Genomic DNA, 18,044 nt, shown 5'->3' on the forward strand with positions numbered 1-18,044 from the left:
AGTGCATGGCGTTCGAGGATTTGGAGGGCGTTATAGAACCGGGACGGGGCAGAAATCCAAGCGATGCTGGCATAACAAAGGATGGGGCGGATCATGGATTTGTAGGTGTGGAGGATGGTGGAAGGACTCAGACCCCACGTCCAGCCGGACAGGAGTTTCAGGAGGCGGAGGCGGTTGTGAGCTTTGTTTTGGATGGTAAGGAGATGGGGAGTCCAGGTGAGGTGGCGGTCGAGGGTGAGGCCAAGGTATTTGAGGGTAGGAGTGAGGTGGATTGGACAGCCATAAATGGTGAGGTAGAAATCATGGAGGCGGAAGGAGCAGGTGGTGCGGCCTATGATGATCGCCTGGGTCTTGGAGGGATTAACACGGAGGAACCACTGGTTGCACCAAGCAGTGAATTGGTTAAGGTGGGTTTGGAGGGTACGTTGGACCCGTTGAAGGGTAGGATAAAGGGCTAGGAAGGCGGTGTCATCAGCGAACTGGAGAAGATGAACAGGAGGGGGAGGTTTGGGCATATCAGCAGTGTACAGGAGATAGAGGAGAGGGGAAAGGACAGAACCTTGGGGCACGCCGGCAGAGGGGTAGAAAGTACGGGAGTTGGAATTGTGGATAGTCACATAGGAGGGACGATGGGTGAGGAAGGAAGCAACGAGATGGACGAAGTTGATGGGGAGAGCATAGGTCTGGTGTTTGAAAAGGAGCCTGGGATGCCAGACACGGTCATAGGCGTTCTGGATATCAAGGGAAACAAAGATAGCAGAGCGATGGGAGTTAAGTTGGAGGGAAAGAAGACGGGTAAGGTTAAGGAGCTGGTCATCAGCAGAGAAGGAAGGCCGGAAGCCGCATTGGCTAAGAGGAAGGAGGCGGTGCTGGTTAAGGTGGCGGTGGATACGGCGAGAGAGGATGGCCTCAAAGACCTTACTGAACACGGAGGTGAGGCAGATGGGACGATAGGAAGAGGTAGCACAGGGGGGTTTGTTAGGCTTAGGGAACAGCAGGACACGGGAAGTCTTCCACAGGTCAGGGTCAAATCCAGTGGAGAGGAGGACATTGTACAGGGTAGCAAGGACAGACAGGAAGGATGGAGGGGATTCCTTGAGGTGACGGTAGGTGACAAAAACAGCATTTTTTTTTTTTTTTTTGCTTTATTGTAATTTTGAAACCTGAACAACCAGGTAGGCTGGCAGCAGCACAATACGCCGCTCTTCAGCCGAAGAGAGTACATGGAGATAAAACAAAGAAGAGACATTACATAGAAAAACGGCGGGAAAAAACAGGAGACACAAGAATATAAAAGCACAAGAAGCCGTTCACACTTGAGGACAATCCACACTATGAACTGGAGACCCGACGCACAAACACTGAAGAAGACGATGTCACTGGTGAACAATGGAGCGTGACGGCGAAACTGAACACTAAACATGACGGCACACACGATACACTGATGGCGGTGATCTCCGGCGCGCGAATGTCCACTGAGCGTGTGCGAGTCCGGGGACCTGCCAAGAGGGCAACGGGGATGAGGAGGGGGAGAGGGGAGGAAAAGAGGATGCCAAGGCTTAGGAGACGGGGACAGGAGGATAGGGACAGGGGAGGGGGGGCCCGGGGGACGAGAAAAGGAGGAGGGAGGGAAAGGGAGAGAAGGGAGGGAGGGTGCCCTGAGGAGCAAGCACAGGAGGAGGGTGGGAGGATCAAAGTTGGTAGGAGGGGTAGATGGAGGGGAGGAGGGCATCATCAGGGAGGGGGAGCTGGCGGAAGCCACCTTGGGAGAGGGTAAGGAGGGTGGAGAGATGGAGACCGGGTGGGACATGGGAGTACAGGCGCGGCAGCGGGCGGGGGTGGGAGAGGATCGGGGAGACGAGCGGGTGAGGAGGATCGAGTTTACGGGAGGTGTATAGGATTCGTATCCTTTCGAGGAAGAGGAGGAGGTGGGGGAAGGGGATAAGGTCATACAGGATCCGCGTGGGGGAAGGGAGACGGATGCGATAGGCAAGGCGGAGAGCATGGCGTTCAAGGATTTGGAGGGATTTATAAAAGGAAGGGGGGGCGGAGATCCAGGCTGGATGGGCGTAACAGAGGATAGGGCGGATGAGGGACTTATAGGTGTGGAGGATGGTGGAGGGGTCCAGACCCCACGTTCGGCCGGAAAGGAGCTTGAGGAGACGGAGTCGGGAACGTGCCTTGGCTTGGATTGTCTGGAGATGGGGAGTCCAGGAGAGGCGACGGTCGAGGGTGACGCCAAGGTACTTAAGGGTGGGGGTGAGAGCGATGGGACGGCCATAAACGGTGAGATAGAAATCAAGGAGGCGGAAGGAGGGAGTGGTTTTGCCTACAATGATCGCCTGGGTTTTGGAAGGATAAACAGCATTTTCTGGTCCCTGCTTTATTAGCACCATTCGCACTATTCATTTGCGAGAGTGTTTCTTAAATACCGCACCCATTTATAATTTTTTTTATCCTTGACCGCTTTTGTCGAAAGGGCCACGGTGGGGGGTGCTGTTACAAAATTCATTTCCCTCCTGTGAGGATCGAACTCACGACGTCTGGTTTACTAGACCAGCGCTCTGCCACTGAGCTAAGGAGGCGCCTCCTAGCGCACTTTTCGGGTACTTTATTCTTATGGACTAGTGAATAGGAGCCCTTCAGCTGGAAACGCACCGCATTAGCGACCATTATTTGCATTTATATGCACAGCTGCTGCTTTCCTGCACATCTCACACGATATCGATGTACACCTACAATTCCAAAACAACACATTTATTTCACTTCAGAGTAACTTTCAGCTTCAAATACCATTCCTCTGAAATTCATACGAAGCTAGGCATCGTCGTAAAGCGTTACGTTGATTACGCAAGGCTCACGAGGGGGGAGCAGGTTGCACCGCAGCACGCCTCCACGACCGGCCCAAATTTGCGAGGAGACAAATATTTTCCAGCCCGTCGAGCCACGGATACATCATTGACGGTTACAACGTCTGTGTTTATACCGTGTCGATATCTGCAGCATACACTTCTGTAGGAACAGACACTGTCACGATTACAGCTGTGGTAAACGTTACGAGATATATTCGCATTCTGCAACTATGCATTGACGTCAGCTGTTTGGAACACATGAAAATTTGTGCCTGAGCAGAACTCGAACCCGCATTTCCCGCTCATCGCGAGCACAAGAGTCGTGACTGTGTGACACGTGGGAGCCTGGATCGTTTCCTGATGCGAGCTCTGATGCTGAAGTGTAGGTCTGCCTTCGTCAGTCTCTTCACATACTTGCCACAGAGTTAGCGCTCGGGGTTGTTTGTGTGCTTCAGTCGTCTTTGCGTACTATATTTCCTTTCGAAGAAGAATGGCCTACTCTTATCGTAAATCGACACTGAAGATCAGTTTGCGACTGTATATGGAAGTCTGAAAGCACATTAAATGAAACAGTTTGTCAGAAATGTTCTTTAGACTGACTACAACGACCTTATCGTCATACACCTGTCCATAGTCAACACTGTAGTATACGTCAAATTAATTAACGATGCAGGGTATAGAAGAATTCTAAACGACACTAGTAGTGGTCTCAAGATGGCAGTATTGGTGGCATACCTGTAGACCATGCGGTACATGGACGGTGGGTGATAGGTGTTTTTCAGTTCCCAAAAAATGGTTCAAATGGCTCTGAGCACTATGGGACAACTTCTGAGGGCATCAGTCCCCTAGAACTTAGAACTAATTAAACCTAACTAATCTAAGGACATCACACACATCCATGCCCGAGCCCAGATTCTAACCTGAGAACTTAGAACTAATTAAACCTAACTAATCTAAGGACATCACACACATCCATGCCCGAGCCCAGATTCTAACCTGCGACCGTAGCAGTAGCGCTGTTCCGGACTGTTCTATTCCCATTCGAAACATCTTTGGAGAAGCTGATTTCTGTCCTGTGATCTTTTGGGAAGGTGATAAAGCATAACGCTGAGAAGAGAGCCCACTATACCACATACTCGGTCCCCAGTGGAGTGTGGTAGATCCATTCTGAATTGATCAAACATGTGCCAGCCTAATTGTGTATAGGCTGGTGAAGCGCCATTGTAACAAAATGTGTTCGGGCTGTCGCCGAGAAGGAAATGTTCGCTCGGAGTGCGTGCAGTCGATGATTACGCAATTGTCACCTGTGAATGCATCCTTCGAAGGATGCCATGGGTATAACACGTCCTATTGTATTTTATCCTTATAACCATTTTGTCATATTTTATTGTCAATCTAGTAAGATTTCTATTACTTTCTAAATTAAGTTACAGGTCTGATGATGGCCATGTGATATGACCGAAACTGGTCGCCTATGTTCTTGTAACATACGTGGTGTGATCAAGACTGAATTTTAAAAAGAAACATTTTAAAAATCTTTGATCACTGTTCCAAAAATGTTTAATGGCATTGGTTTCGATTACACCGACGACAGCTGACCTGATGTTTGTCAAGGATCTCCAGACCGACTGAACGACTCCAGCCCACTGTCCGCAACATCTCTCGCTGCTGAATCTTTTCCGAGTACGACTGTACATCTGGGAGCTGAGGAAGGAACACCGTCTATGCCTGTGCCCCTTCCGGCTGCACCTGTGCTGAAAGGTCGTGAGGAGTGCAGGTGAGGGGTGGTCATCGACTCCATGGTCGTGCCCAGTGCTGTCTTTGTGCTTCACCATCAAGACCTACTGCCACCTATGGATATGGAAGCACGCACGCATACACAAGTCGCCAAAGAAACGTAAGAAATGTTGGGTTAATCTATTGGACAGCTACATGCCACATTCTATAGACGATAATGATCCTCCCTTGCAAGACCATCTCCTGTTGGGTAATTCAGTGGCGAAAATCAGGCCCTTCTCCCATTGGATAGCAGACAATCATCGCACCCACCTAACGACATGCCCCCTGTCGACGTTCAGCAATCCGGCCACAACAGTTCTCCCACAGAGGCCACACCTTCGTCCTCAGGCGCTACAGAAGCTCTGCTGGACAATCTGAGCGACGCACTACTGCGTGGTCCAGTTGTATTGAAAATGGGTCAACGGACGTTGAAGTAGCTGTGGTTACTGCTGCAGCAACTCATCTCGGATTTGAGTGAAGTCACGCTGTCTGTTGATGAGATGTTTATGAACACTGCTGGTCTTCTTGCTTCAATGACCGTCTCCATGACTACAGTACCATGGCAGGCGTATAGGATTGGCTCTATAATTACCAACATAACTTCACTTGCTACACGAAATATTGAGGGCGTTGGGCATCGATATTGCTCTCGTGCGCGAAGTTCGCTTCAACAAGTTTCCGGCCTTTTATGGACTGTTTCTATGGTACACAGTGCACTGAAGGTGGTAGTAGGATGGCGAAACTCATGTGGAAAGGGATCGTGGTGGAAGATTTGCTTTATCTGCCGTCGGCCAGGGCTCTTGTGTGACCTTCTTTGGTGTTCGGATCATCAAAGTTTATGCTCCGACTGGCTCCAAAATTCGACTGGAACATTCGAGGTTTTATTCAGAAAAGATCGCGCCTTTGTCTGGGGGCAACGTCTGTGATTAATAATCAAAATGTCTTCAGTCCTGGGTTCGAATCCGGCCATCGCATAAATTTTGATTTATACTCAGCATTGGCGGCCGAAGACTTCCGGCATAGAAGTCGTCCTCATTCTGCCAACGGCCTTCTCAAAGAGCGAGGAGGGGTGTACTGAGGTTCAGGGCACACTCTTGTCGTAGGGGTGGGAAACTGCCCCTAAGGGCGGGAGAATCAGCAATGACCAACGCATGTGGATGCAGAAGGCAATGGAAACCACAGCATTAAAGACACTAAAGCGTATCCACAAGTGGCCTGCAATTGAAAAAGTGTCGTCCCCCATTCGGATCTCTGGGAGGGGACTGCCAAGGGGAAGGTTACCATGAGAAAAAGATTGAATAATCAAGGGAAGGATAACGTTCTAAGAGTCGTGTCGTGGAATGTCAGAAGCGTGAACGTGGTAGGGAAACTAGAAAATCTGAAAAAGGAAATGCAAAGGCTCAATCTAGATATAGTAGGGATCAGTGAACTGAATTGGAAGGAAGACCAGTATTTCTGGTGAGACGAGTGTGGGATAATATCAACAGCAGCAGAAAATGGTATAACGAGAGTAGGATTCGTTAGGAATAGGAAGGTAGGGCAGAGAGTGTGTTACTGTGAACAGTTCAGAGACAGTGTTGTTCTTAGCAGAATCTGCAGCAAACCAACACCGACAACAATAGTTCAGGTATACATGCCGACGTCGCAAGCTAAACATAGAGTGTATGAGGATATTGAAAGGGTAATACAGTATGTAAAGGGAGATGAAAATCTAATAGTCATGGGGGACTGGAATGGAGTTGTAGGAGAAGGGGTAGAAGAAAAGGTTACAGGAGAATATGGGCTTGGGACAAGGAAAGAGAGAGGAGAAAGACTAATTGAGTTCTGTAGTAAATTTCAGCTAGTAATAGCGAATACTCTGTTCAATAATCACAAGAGAAGGAGGTACACTTGGAAAAAGCAGGGTGACACGGGAAGATTTTAGTTAGATTATATCATGGTCAGGCAAAGATTCCGAAATCAGATACTGGATTGTAAGGCATACCCAGAAGCAGATATAGACTCAGACCACTATATATTAGTGATGAAGAGTAGGCTGAAGTTAGTGAGGAAGAACCAATACGCAAAGAAGTGGGATGCGGCAGTTCTAAGGAGTGACGAGATACGGTTGAAGTTCTCTAAGGCTATAGATACAGCAATAACGAATAGCTCAGTAGGCAGTACAGTTTCGCTTACACGTCGCAGCTTTCAGAGAGCAAAGGTATGTGTGGAATGTCAGGATCAGCTCTGTGGAGAAACACCATCAATGCACAACATTGTCAGAAAGAAGCAGCGATGGATGAAGAAGTCCTCAAGCCTTTGCCTGGCGTTATTACAGGGCTGCTGTGGAGATCCTTATAGCTGCGGTTAGAGCTGATGACCTCAACAGCACTCTCCACAAGAGAGTGATAAACGTATCACTGGACCTTGACGGTTTCCCGCTGGAATGGTATCACGCCTCCCGCGACATTACAGCTCCTTGTTGGCTTGCTGTGTACCAAGAACTGATGTCCCCTGATGTTCCATTCTCTACTGATTTTTCCTGATCCTAAGCCATATGGGGATCGAGGGGTTGAGCATTATCAGCCATTGATCATTCTTAGTTGTTATTCCTGTCCCAAGCACATCATGCATCAAGTAATGTCTTTGGATCAAACTTGGCTTGGTGGGGACAGCAAAATACAGACAGCGCTCAGCGACTATCAAGATGGTATCGTCCTCGCAGTGACCTGCCACTTTCGAGGCGCCTTGGCGTTGGTGGGCTTTCACCACTCCTTTGATGTGGTGAGCCATGAGCGTCTTGCAGAAGTGATGTGATGGATGGCCTTCCCCTGTGACATTATACATACCATTATGTGTCTCCTCTGAGGTGCCTCCTCACAGATGCTGATCAATGTACATGCAGCGGGCCCCATTGTAACTTCTTGATTGGTCGGGCAAGAATGCCCATTGTTGATGATCCTTTTTGTCATTGCCCTTGTGTCACTACTATGCGGATTGCGGAGTCGATTAACTGGGATAACGATGACGGGACATACATTTATCTGTCGGACATACAGAGGAAACCTGTTCTTTTTGGCTCAGTGAAGGGCTGAGGTGCATTTAGCACTAGAATAGATCACTCTCTATGGAACTGCTGCGGGCAATCATATGAATTTGACAAAGTCTGTTGCTTTGAACATTGACAAGGGTCTTCCAGAAGAGTCCATTGCGGTATGGACATGCTCAAATGTTTGAGAATTACCTTCACGTGCGACTTACAGAGAACAGCAACAGCTAATTATAAACGCTTCCTTCAAATGATCTACATGAGCGTCTTTGGTAATCTGCTGCAACCAGGGACTGATTTTGTCAACTCCAATCTGGCGTCTAGGGTACCGCATTTGGCCCATACCTTACCAGTGCTGAAGGAGGTGGCACACACGTTGCTGGCAGCGTGTGGCTATTTCGTGAGCGCAGGTCTCATCTTTAAAGTCCAATATGACTTACTCTTCTCTCTTAGGAAGGAGGCCATGGTCTCGTCAACGCACATGTTAGAGCGGCTGCCATCTATCTCTGCTCGATGGTTAAATTGTGGATCTTTAAGGTGCCATTCGCGATATCGTCAGTATTATGGCAGTTTTTTGGGTCATGTTTCCATGGATCCTTCCCGCAATTGGAGTGTGCCAGGTATGAAAAGGTGAATTCTAGTTTGATGCTTGTTCTGGAAGTCGACCTGTGTAATAGAATTATGGAGTATTTTTCGAGAAGATGTGATCGAATCAAGCCTGGGTTTTGGCGATCATTGTGGACCGACTCATCTCTCTTTGGCCTACGGTCGTCGTTTTATTTCGTTTCGAAAGGAGGTCAGTTCTTTGTTACTTTTTGTTGGCGTTATTTTGATGATGTTCTCAGTTCTTGAATGAACCTGTTATACGTTGGTGCCCTGAAAAGAAAAGTTACACTGTTCATGGACTTGTCATTAAATTCAGCTTCATCAATCATTTGTAGCTCGTAACTATTTAAATGTTGTGAAACTGATATTCATTTTGTATAATTTTCTTTATTCAAATGAAAAGAAAAAAGTGGTTAAAGCTATCACTCGCGATTAGCGGGAAATCCAGGTTCAAGTCCAGGTCCAGCAGAAATTTTCTTGTGCTTCTAGTAAATGGTACGGCTGATGTATAATCGTACTCGCATATCGCGAGTACATCGAACTGCACAGACAGCGTAACATATAGACACTGTAATAACTGCATGTCTTGTTTAAGCTTTTAAGGCACGTTTCAGGATTATTTGCCTCATTGTTTGCACAGTGTTGAAGGAATACAGAGTCCGAATGTCTATTTGTCATTTCCTTGGAAATTGGACACTTGTTACTTCCTCATGTTGATTGTTTGTTGAATTAGAGGAACAAATCTCCTAAGGATTCTTGTGGAGGTTAGCTCCGATGAGATCGTTTCCAGCCGCACCTCTGGTGAATGAGGTTTTCTCGCGTTAGTTACATTATTTACTAATTTCCATACCTGCTACATAGCGTATTTAGTGACGAATGCGCATTCCCAACTCTGTAAAGTAGGATAGGGGGCGATCTGTGGCAGATCTGGGGGCGACAGAATACAGTGCTGGAGCAGGCACAAGCGCTTCAAGAGCGCACCGTTCAGCGAGCACATAGTAGGCGGCCCCCTGTGATTCCATGTTCACCGACAACATAGTCAATTACGGTTGAACAAGGGATCATCGAATTCGGGCCGTGATTTACGTTTCTTCCTTCACTAGATCCAATGGTCTCGTCCTGATACGCCGTAATGCAGGCGAGCGGCTGCTCGAAACGTACAACACGCCACGGATGCAGGCCGTGTAGGCACTGTTATTCTATGCGTAATACGGTATATTTTATCTTCAGTGCCCACTGCAAGCACCTGCTCCAATCATCGATCCCCTGCAGATCTTCCTGCAGTTCGCTACCGTCTTCTGGCGTTTCTACATTCCTATAAATTACGCCATCGTCTGGGAATAGCGTCATGTAACTTTCGATGCTGTCCACTAGAGCATTTATAACTGCTACATCTGCCTAATATCGTGTAGGGCCCCCGCAAGCACGCAGAAGTGCCGCAGCACGCGGTGGCGTGGACTCGACTAATGTCTGAAGTAGTGCTGGAGGGAACTGTCACCATGAATCCTGCAGGACTGTCCATAAATCCGTAACAGTACGAGGGGTGGAGATCTCTTCTGAACAGCACGTTGCAAGGCACCCCAGATATGCTCATTCCTGTACATGTCTAGGGAATCTGGAGGCCAGCGGAAATGCTTAAACTCAGAAGAGTGTTCCTGGAGCCACTCTGTAGCAGTTCTCGTCGTGTGCAGGGTCTCATTATCCTGCTGGAGTGGCCCAAGTCCGTCGGAGTACCCAATGGACATGAATGGATGCAGGTTATCAGACAGGGTGCTTATGCACATGTCATCTGTCAGAGTCGTATCTAGACGCATCAGGGATCCCACATCACTCCAACTGCACAAGCCTCTCACCATTACAGAGCCTCCAAGAGCTTGAACAATCTCCTGCAGACATGCAGACTCCATGGATTCATGAGGTTGTCTCCATACCCGTACGCGTCCATCCGCCCGATACAATTTGAAACGAGACTCGTCTGACCAGGTAAAATGTTTCCAGTTATCAACAGTCCAACGCCGGTGTTGATGGTCTCAGGCGACGTGTAAAGCTTTGTGTCGTGCGGTCATCAAGGGTACACGAGTGGGCCTTCGCTCCGAAAGCCCATATCGATGATGTTTCGTTGAATGGTTCGCACGCTGACACTTGTTCATGGCCCAGGATTGAAATCTGCAGCAGTCTGCAGAAGGGTAGTACTTCTGTGACGCTGAATGATTCTCTTGAGTCGTCGTTGGTCCCGTTCTTTCAGGATCTTTATCCGGCCGCAGCGATGTCGGAGATTTGATGTTTTACCAGATTCCTGATATTCACGGTACATACGTGAAATCGTCGTACAGGAAAATCCCCACTTCATCGCTAGCACGGAAATGCTGTGTCCCATTGCTCGTGCGCCGTCTGCAACACCACCTCCAAACTCATTTAAAGCTTGATAACCTGCCATTATAGCAGCAGTAACCGATCTAACAACTGCGCCACACACTTGTCTTGTATACGTGTTGCCGACCGCAGCACCGTATTCTGCATGTTTACACGTGTCTGTGTTTGAATATGCACGGCTATACCTGTTTGTCTGACGCTGGGGTATATACCTTAATTTTGTCCATTGTTGTCAGTTTTGTTTCCTGTATTACTTTCGAAAAATAAAACCCAGAGTGCCCTCATTCCCAAATAGTGATTTTTTTTTTTTCAATGCACAATATATTTCGAGCCGTGGAGGCTCATCTTGATGTGCTTCATCAGTCTACATCACCTTTCAATTTTAGCTTACTACTGACCCTGTTAAAAGAACATAGCTATAGGTGTACTGGAAAATGGCACGTTGTGACTACAATTTTTACAAAACTCTGAAAAATTACACACTGTTTCCAGTAAGTTTTGTTATAATTGTAGTCAAAATGTGCCACTTTGTATATACCTATGTACACTTAACAGACCAGTTGTAACCTACTGCCGTTCTTGTTGTTGTTGTTGTAACCTAAAACTGAAAAATGATGTAGACTGATCAAGCACCAGAAGATGTGTCCCCAGGGCTCGGAACGCTTCGTGCCCTGAAATAAAAAATAGCGATATTCAGCTGCTTCTATATAAGGATTTTAAGCAACCTGTAACGCCTTCAAAACTCACGCGCAAGGTTTTCGAATTCTCTCGCTCGCTACGCGAGAGCCAGTAGTCCCACAGAAAAATTGAAATGGATCTTTCTGCAGGAAATTCAATGTAGTTAAATTTTGTACTGGGATACGTTTTCTCTGGAGGCCACAGTTTTTGAGTTATTGAAGAGAAACGCATCAGAAAGTCACATTTGGACGTTTTCTTGAATAATTCGAAAGCTACGGCCTCTAGCGAAAAGTCGTACCAGTACAGACTTCAACTGCATTAAATTTCCTACAAAAAGCTCCTGTTCATTTTTTTGTAGGAGTGATAGTTTGCGCATATTGAGGGAGAGAATGTAAAAATCTTGCTCATGTTATTTGAATTTGATGCGAGTTGCATGAGTCCAATAGGTAGGGGCGGCTGAATCACTCTGCACATTGTAAACAGTAACGGTCCCGGCACACTTCTTTGGGGTTTTCCTGCAATTTCCACTATCGATTTTGTGTTGCTGAGAGATACATGTTGATTTCTATCTGCTACGATGCCCTGAATCCAATCACAAATGTGGTCCAGCATCGGTTTTCTTCACTAATCGACAGTGCGGAACTGTATCGGATGCATTCTGTAAGCTAAGGAACACGTTATCACGCTGAGTCGTGGATCTCGTGGACGAAAAGTGCGAGCTGAGTTTCGAAAGCTCTCTGTTTGCGGTATCCATGTTGATTCTGACAGAGGACCTAATTTTTCATTTTGGACAACATGGTTGTGGAGATGAAGCAGCGATTAGTATGATTAATCAATTATTCAAAAACACTCTTTATCGCATTTATTATTATTATACCGCCAACCGGTTTCAACCCGACGTAAGGGTCATTTTCTGGGCGTTTACACTGTGAAATTATAAGTATCGGTTAGAAAGATTCCATTATACAACAGCTAAAATTACGTAAATTTAAATTATGTTACCCACTGGTCGGCTGCTGGTGGTGTCACTCCTGTCTACATAACGGCAGGAAACTATGCGAGACTAGCCCTTCGTACGGGTTTAAATCGTGTACTGAGATCACGTGAATAGACGGCAACAACCCCAGCGGCGATCAACGGCATGTAATACAGTTTATTATATGTAATTACTAGTCACCTTGGTTTAACATAAATTTAAGTGACAGTAAATAACAGAAAACGGAACCATTCCATTTAAAAATAGTTACAATTATAGTGTTAATTATAAAATAATAACAAATGTTCCGTAGTCAACTCGTAAAATTCGTAGAAGTATATTACATTATGTGCCATAATATAAAGTAAAACAATTTGTGACACACAAAAAACTGGTGTCGTCTTGTATTATATCTATTCGTACATTTACGTAGAAAACATTGGGCCAATTTACTAAAACGGCTCATATGGAAGGAGTACAACGCCCACTACTCCTAGTGGTGAGGACGCCGTTGCCATGGATTTATAAAGACTATATCAGGCGCCCTCTAGTCTGTGTAGCGAGGACGCCGTCGTCATGGTAGCAGATGGTGTATTCGTATGATGTTATCTTTGCCCTGGCCACGGCGTCCGTTGCCGTGGTAGCTGTATGTCATGGCTCTTCATCCACAGAGAAGGTGTCACTTATTTGAGCTAATGGAAATATCGACGCGGAGGAGATGACCCCTACGTCGGGTTGAAACCGGTTGGCTGTATAATAATAATAATAATAAATGCGATTAAGACTGTTTTTGAATGATTAATTGCCTAATTTTGAAACCTACATGCCTCAGGGAGCAGAGCTAGCATCCGAGTATAGCACGGCTGACACAGCGGCATAGATACTCGTGCGTATGCCAGCTTGTGATGGCGTGCTCGCTGCCACCAGGAGCGGAGCCATGACCAAGAGGCTGGAGCTGGAGTGGCGCGTGCCGGTGCCGCAGCCGCTGGTGGAGGGATGCCTGCTCGACCGCTGGAGCGAGGAGAAGGATGCCCCCAAGCTGGAGCCGCGCTGCTTCTTCAGGGTCGACGACTGCGGCTTCTTCATCCACTGGAAGAGCAAAGGCCACGTGAGTACCGCGTAGCTGTGAAATCGTAATTACCTCATCCTGCACGTAGCAGAGACCAATGGTCGAAAATTAGTATTTAAATTATAGTGTGTTGCTTGAGGCTTTCCCGACGGACATGTTGTATATATGGTTCTAGGGCGAGACGTCGGATGTCACAGTGAAAACTCCACAATATTTCATCAGCGCAACTGGCCGACATCTTCAGGTGCAATGAACACACTGCTAAGGCAGGACCAGAGCCCCCTATTTATGCCAGTCTTAGGCAGGAAGTACACATGCGTGGAGACGCCAAATTCGATGGCCAATGGCGACGATATCAACCGATAGCTGGAAGGACAGCAACGCCACTTACAGGATGAATAACCTAAGACTTCGGCACACGCGCGGAGGCTGCCGCTGCTGCTCTGCGCTGCCTGCCATCGGCCGCCCCAGCGACCTCTGTCGGAAGGCGCAAGGAAAGATGCGCGTCCGCGTAGGCGCGTGACCATCCTCCCATTGTCAACAGAATATTTATGTTGCTGGCGAATCGTCATCCGTCGTATGACCAATAGTACTCCTCTCTGGTTATCACTGTTAACATTCAACCGCGATTCTTATACATATATTTTAACAGCGCGTTTCAAGAGACAATGCTCTCATCATCAGGTTGTAAAGTCTATGTCATGAAATTAAACGGACTAAAAAGACAAAATATCGTCATAGGCCGCACCACTCGCTCCTTTCGCCTCCATGATTTCTACCTCACCCTTTATGGTCGTCCTATCCAACTCACCCCCACCCTGAAATACCTTGGACTCACCCTTGACCGACACCTCACCTGGACCCCTCATCTCCTGACCATCCAGCAGAAAGCCCATTCCCGCCTCCGCCTGCTGAAACTCCTGTCCGGCCGGACATGGGGATTGCATCCTTCTACCATCCTCCACACCTACAAATCCCTCATCCGTCCTATCCTCTGTTATGCCAGCGTCGCCTGGATCTCCGCCCCCACCCGCTTTTACAAGGCTCTCCAAATCCTTGAACGCCATGCGCTCCGCCTTGCCTTCCGTATCCGCCTTCCTTCCCCCACACGGCTCCTGTATGACCTGATCCCCTTCCCCCACCTCCTCTTGTTCCTCCAACATCTCCGCATCCTTTACATTGTTCGCAGGGTTGATCCCCCCCACCCTCTGGTTTCCTCCTTCCTCTCCACCCCCCGCCCATTGCCGCGCCTCTATCGCTGTATCCCTCCCTCTCTCCACCTCCACACCCTCCATCTCCTTCATCAGGGCAATTTCCAACGCCTCCCCCTCCCGGATGACGAACTTCGCCGTGACATATACCCTTCCTTCCAACTATAACCCGGCCTTGTTCCCCCCCCCCCCTCCCCAGGACCCCCTTCTCCTCTTTCCTCCTTCTCCCAGAGCGGATTTTCCTCCATCCCCCCCTCCCCTGAGACCCTGCACCCCCTACTTGCCTCTCTCCTTCCCACATCCCTCCCTACCTGGCCCTCTTCTGAGCGCCCCCCATTCCCCTCCCCCATCTCTTCCCCTCCCTCCCTTCTTCAGGTCTCCCTCATCTCCTTGAACCTGGCAGATCCTCTGTATTGATCATCATCACTGTGCCACGTCAGTGTTGTGTTTCGTGCTGTTTCCCGTGTGCGTCAAGAGGTGTGATTTTAATTGTGTACTGCCTTGAGGTTCGCCGTCAGTGTTACGTTGTGTGCTCTGCCATCCGTCAACACCTTTATGCTCCAGTCATACTGTGCCTTGTGCTCTTTTAATCGTCGCAGTGTGTGGCTTTTTGTGTGTGCTACTTTTAAACAGTTTTTTATCTCCATTTTACAGTCACCCCGTTTTTTTTTTTTTTTTTTTTTGCCTTCCATGATGTTCTCCCTTTTTTATATCTATGTTCGCCTTCTTCTTTCCTTTGCTGTTTTTAAATGTCTTCTATTGTTTTGTTCTATGTCTTTCGGCTGAAGAGCAGCGCATATGCTGCTGCCAGCCCACCCCGATGGGGAATTGAAATACAATAAAGAAAAAAAAAAAAAAAAAAGACAAAATATCGTCATAGGCCGCACCACTCGCTCCTTTCGCCTCCATGATTTCTACCTCACCCTTTATGGTCGTCCTATCCAACTCACCCCCACCCTGAAATACCTTGGCCTCACCCTTGACCGACACCTCACCTGGACCCCTCATCTCCTGACCATCCAGCAGAAAGCCCATTCCCGCCTCCGCCTGCTGAAACTCCTGTCCGGCCGGACATGGGGATTGCATCCTTCTACCATCCTCCACACCTACAAATCCCTCATCCGTCCTATCCTCTGTTATGCCAGCGTCACCTGGATATCCGCCCCCACCCGCTTTTACAAGGCCCTCCAAATCCTTGAACGCCATGCGCTCCGCCTTGCCTTCCGTATCCGCCTTCCTTCCCCCACACGGCTCCTGTATGAACTGATCCCCTTCCCCCACCTCCTCTTGTTCATCCAACATCTCCGCATCCTTTACATTGTTCGCAGGGTTGATCCCCCCCACCCTCTGGTTTCCTCCTTCCTCTCCACCCCCTGCCCGTTGCCGCGCCTCTATCGCTGTATCCCTCCTTCTCACCACCTCCACACCCTCCATCTCCTTCATCAGGGCAATTTCCAATGCCTCCCCCTCCCGGATGACGAACTTCGCCGTGACATATACCCTTCCTTCCAACTATAACCCGGCCTTGTTCCCCCCCCCCCTCCCCAGGGCCCCCTTCTCCTCTTTCCTCCTTCTCCCAGAGCGGATTTTCCTCCATCCCCCCCTCCCCTGAGACCCTGCACCCCATACTTGCCTCTCTCCTTCCCACATCCCTCCCTACCTGGCCCTCTTCCGTGTGCCCCCCATTCCCCTCCCCCATCTCTTCCCCTCCCTCCCTTCTTCAGGTCTCCCTCATCTCCTTGAACCTGGCAGATCCTCTGTATTGATCATCATCAGTGTGCCACATCAGTGTTGTGTTTAGTGCTGTTTCTCGTGTGCGTCCAGAGGTGTGATTTTAATTGTGTACTGCCTTGAGGTTCGCCGTCAGTGTTACGTTGTGTGCTATGCCATCCGTCGACACCTTTATGCTCCAGTCATACTGTGCCTTGTGTTCTTTTAATCGTCGCACTGTGTGGCTTTTTGTGTGTGCTGCTTTTAAACAGTTTTTTATCTCCCTTTTACAGTCACCCCGTTTTTTCCTTGTCTATTGCCTTCCATGATGTTCTCCCTTTTTATATCTATGTTCGCCTTCTTCTCTCCTTTGCTGTTTTTAAATGTCTTGTATAGTTTTGTTCTATGTCTTTCGGCTGAAGAGCAGCGCATATGCTGCTGCCAGCCTGCCCCGATGGGGAATTGAAATACAATAAAGAAAAAAAAAAAAGACAAAATAGCGGCTAAGAAACGCCGGGACTGGCGACAGACATGCACCCGCTTAAATGCTACCCTACCTATCAACTCGTCCAAGTTCTGGTCAGCCTTCCGTCGCCTTACCAGAACTAAACCCTCCCCTTCTCCATGACGATCACCCCTTCCCTGACACCCTTAGTAAGGCCAATCACTTTGCCTCCTACCTCTCCGATGTGTTTTCCATCCCCGTTGATCCCCAGTTCGATTACTCCCTCTTCCCGGATGTCCGCGATCGAACTGACACCTCTGTCCCTCCCCTCGCACCTGGTTTCCAGTACTTGGACAACAATGCACACATGGAACTCAATGCCCCTATCACTACACAGGATCTCATTGCTACCCTCCGCACAAAACGCAACACCGCTCCTTGTCACGATCGTGTCACCTACCGTCGCCTTCGTGAAGCTCCTGTCGCTTTCCTCTCCACTCTGGCCAGGCTCTACAATGTAGTCCTGTCCACCGGTTACTATCCCGACCTGTGGAAAACCTCCTGTATCCTGATGTTCCTTAGACCTGGCAAACCGCCGTCCGCCGTCTCCTCCTACCGTCCCATCAGCCTTACCTCGGTCTTCAGCAAGGTCCTGGAATCTATCCTCACCCGACGCATCTACCAGCATCTCCGCCAGCACCGCCTCCTTCCCGTTACCCAGTGTGGCTTTCGGCCATCCTTCTCTTCCGACGACTTTCTCCACCTCACTCATCTCCTTTCCGAACAGCTCAATTCCCGTCGCTCCGCAATCGTCCTCTCCCTGGACCTCGAACGTGCTTATGACCGCGTATGGCATTCCGGTCTCCTCTCGAGCTCCAAACCTTCGCCCTTCCCATTAACTACGTCCGTCTGATCGGTTCCTTTCTCTCCCACCGTCCTTCCTACGTCACCATCCATAACACGGATTGCTACACCTTTTTCCCCTCCGCCGGTGTGCCCCAAGGCTCCGTCCTCTCCCCCCTTTTGTACCTTTTGTACACGGTGGACATGCTGCCGCCGTCACCCCACGTCCACATTCTCCATTTTGCCGATGACACCGCCTTCCTTGCCATTGCCCCTACCCTGCAGTGCTCCCAACACCTTCTCCAATCCCATCTTGGCCGGTTCACCGCTTGGTGCAACCAGTGGTTGCTCAAGGTCAATCCCTCCAAAACCCAGGCGATCATTGTAGGCAAAACCACCCCTTCCTTCCGCCTCCTTGATTTCCATCTCACCATCTATGGCCGTCCACTCGTCCTCACTCCCACCCTTAAGTAC

General features: G+C 48.6%; 1 protein-coding gene and 1 non-coding gene across 2 annotated transcripts in view; one reads left to right on the top strand and one right to left on the bottom strand.

Moving 5' to 3' along the window:
- Window positions 1-18,044, top strand: part of LOC124804976 (1-phosphatidylinositol 4,5-bisphosphate phosphodiesterase-like) — a 543,720-nt gene that overhangs the window by 61,154 nt on the left and 464,522 nt on the right. The window contains exon 2 of the mRNA XM_047265367.1: window positions 13,220-13,400. Coding sequence (XP_047121323.1) covers window positions 13,230-13,400 — 171 coding nt within the window. The 5' untranslated portion in view covers window positions 13,220-13,229. The remainder of the gene's footprint in view (window positions 1-13,219; window positions 13,401-18,044) is intronic.
- On the bottom strand, window positions 2,514-2,585 carry Trnat-agu. Its single transcript has one exon. It is a non-coding gene; the product is annotated as a tRNA-Thr (tRNA).

The sequence above is a fragment of the Schistocerca piceifrons genome, chromosome 7 (genome assembly GCF_021461385.2).
Source record: "Schistocerca piceifrons isolate TAMUIC-IGC-003096 chromosome 7, iqSchPice1.1, whole genome shotgun sequence".
NCBI lineage: Eukaryota > Metazoa > Arthropoda > Insecta > Orthoptera > Acrididae > Schistocerca > Schistocerca piceifrons.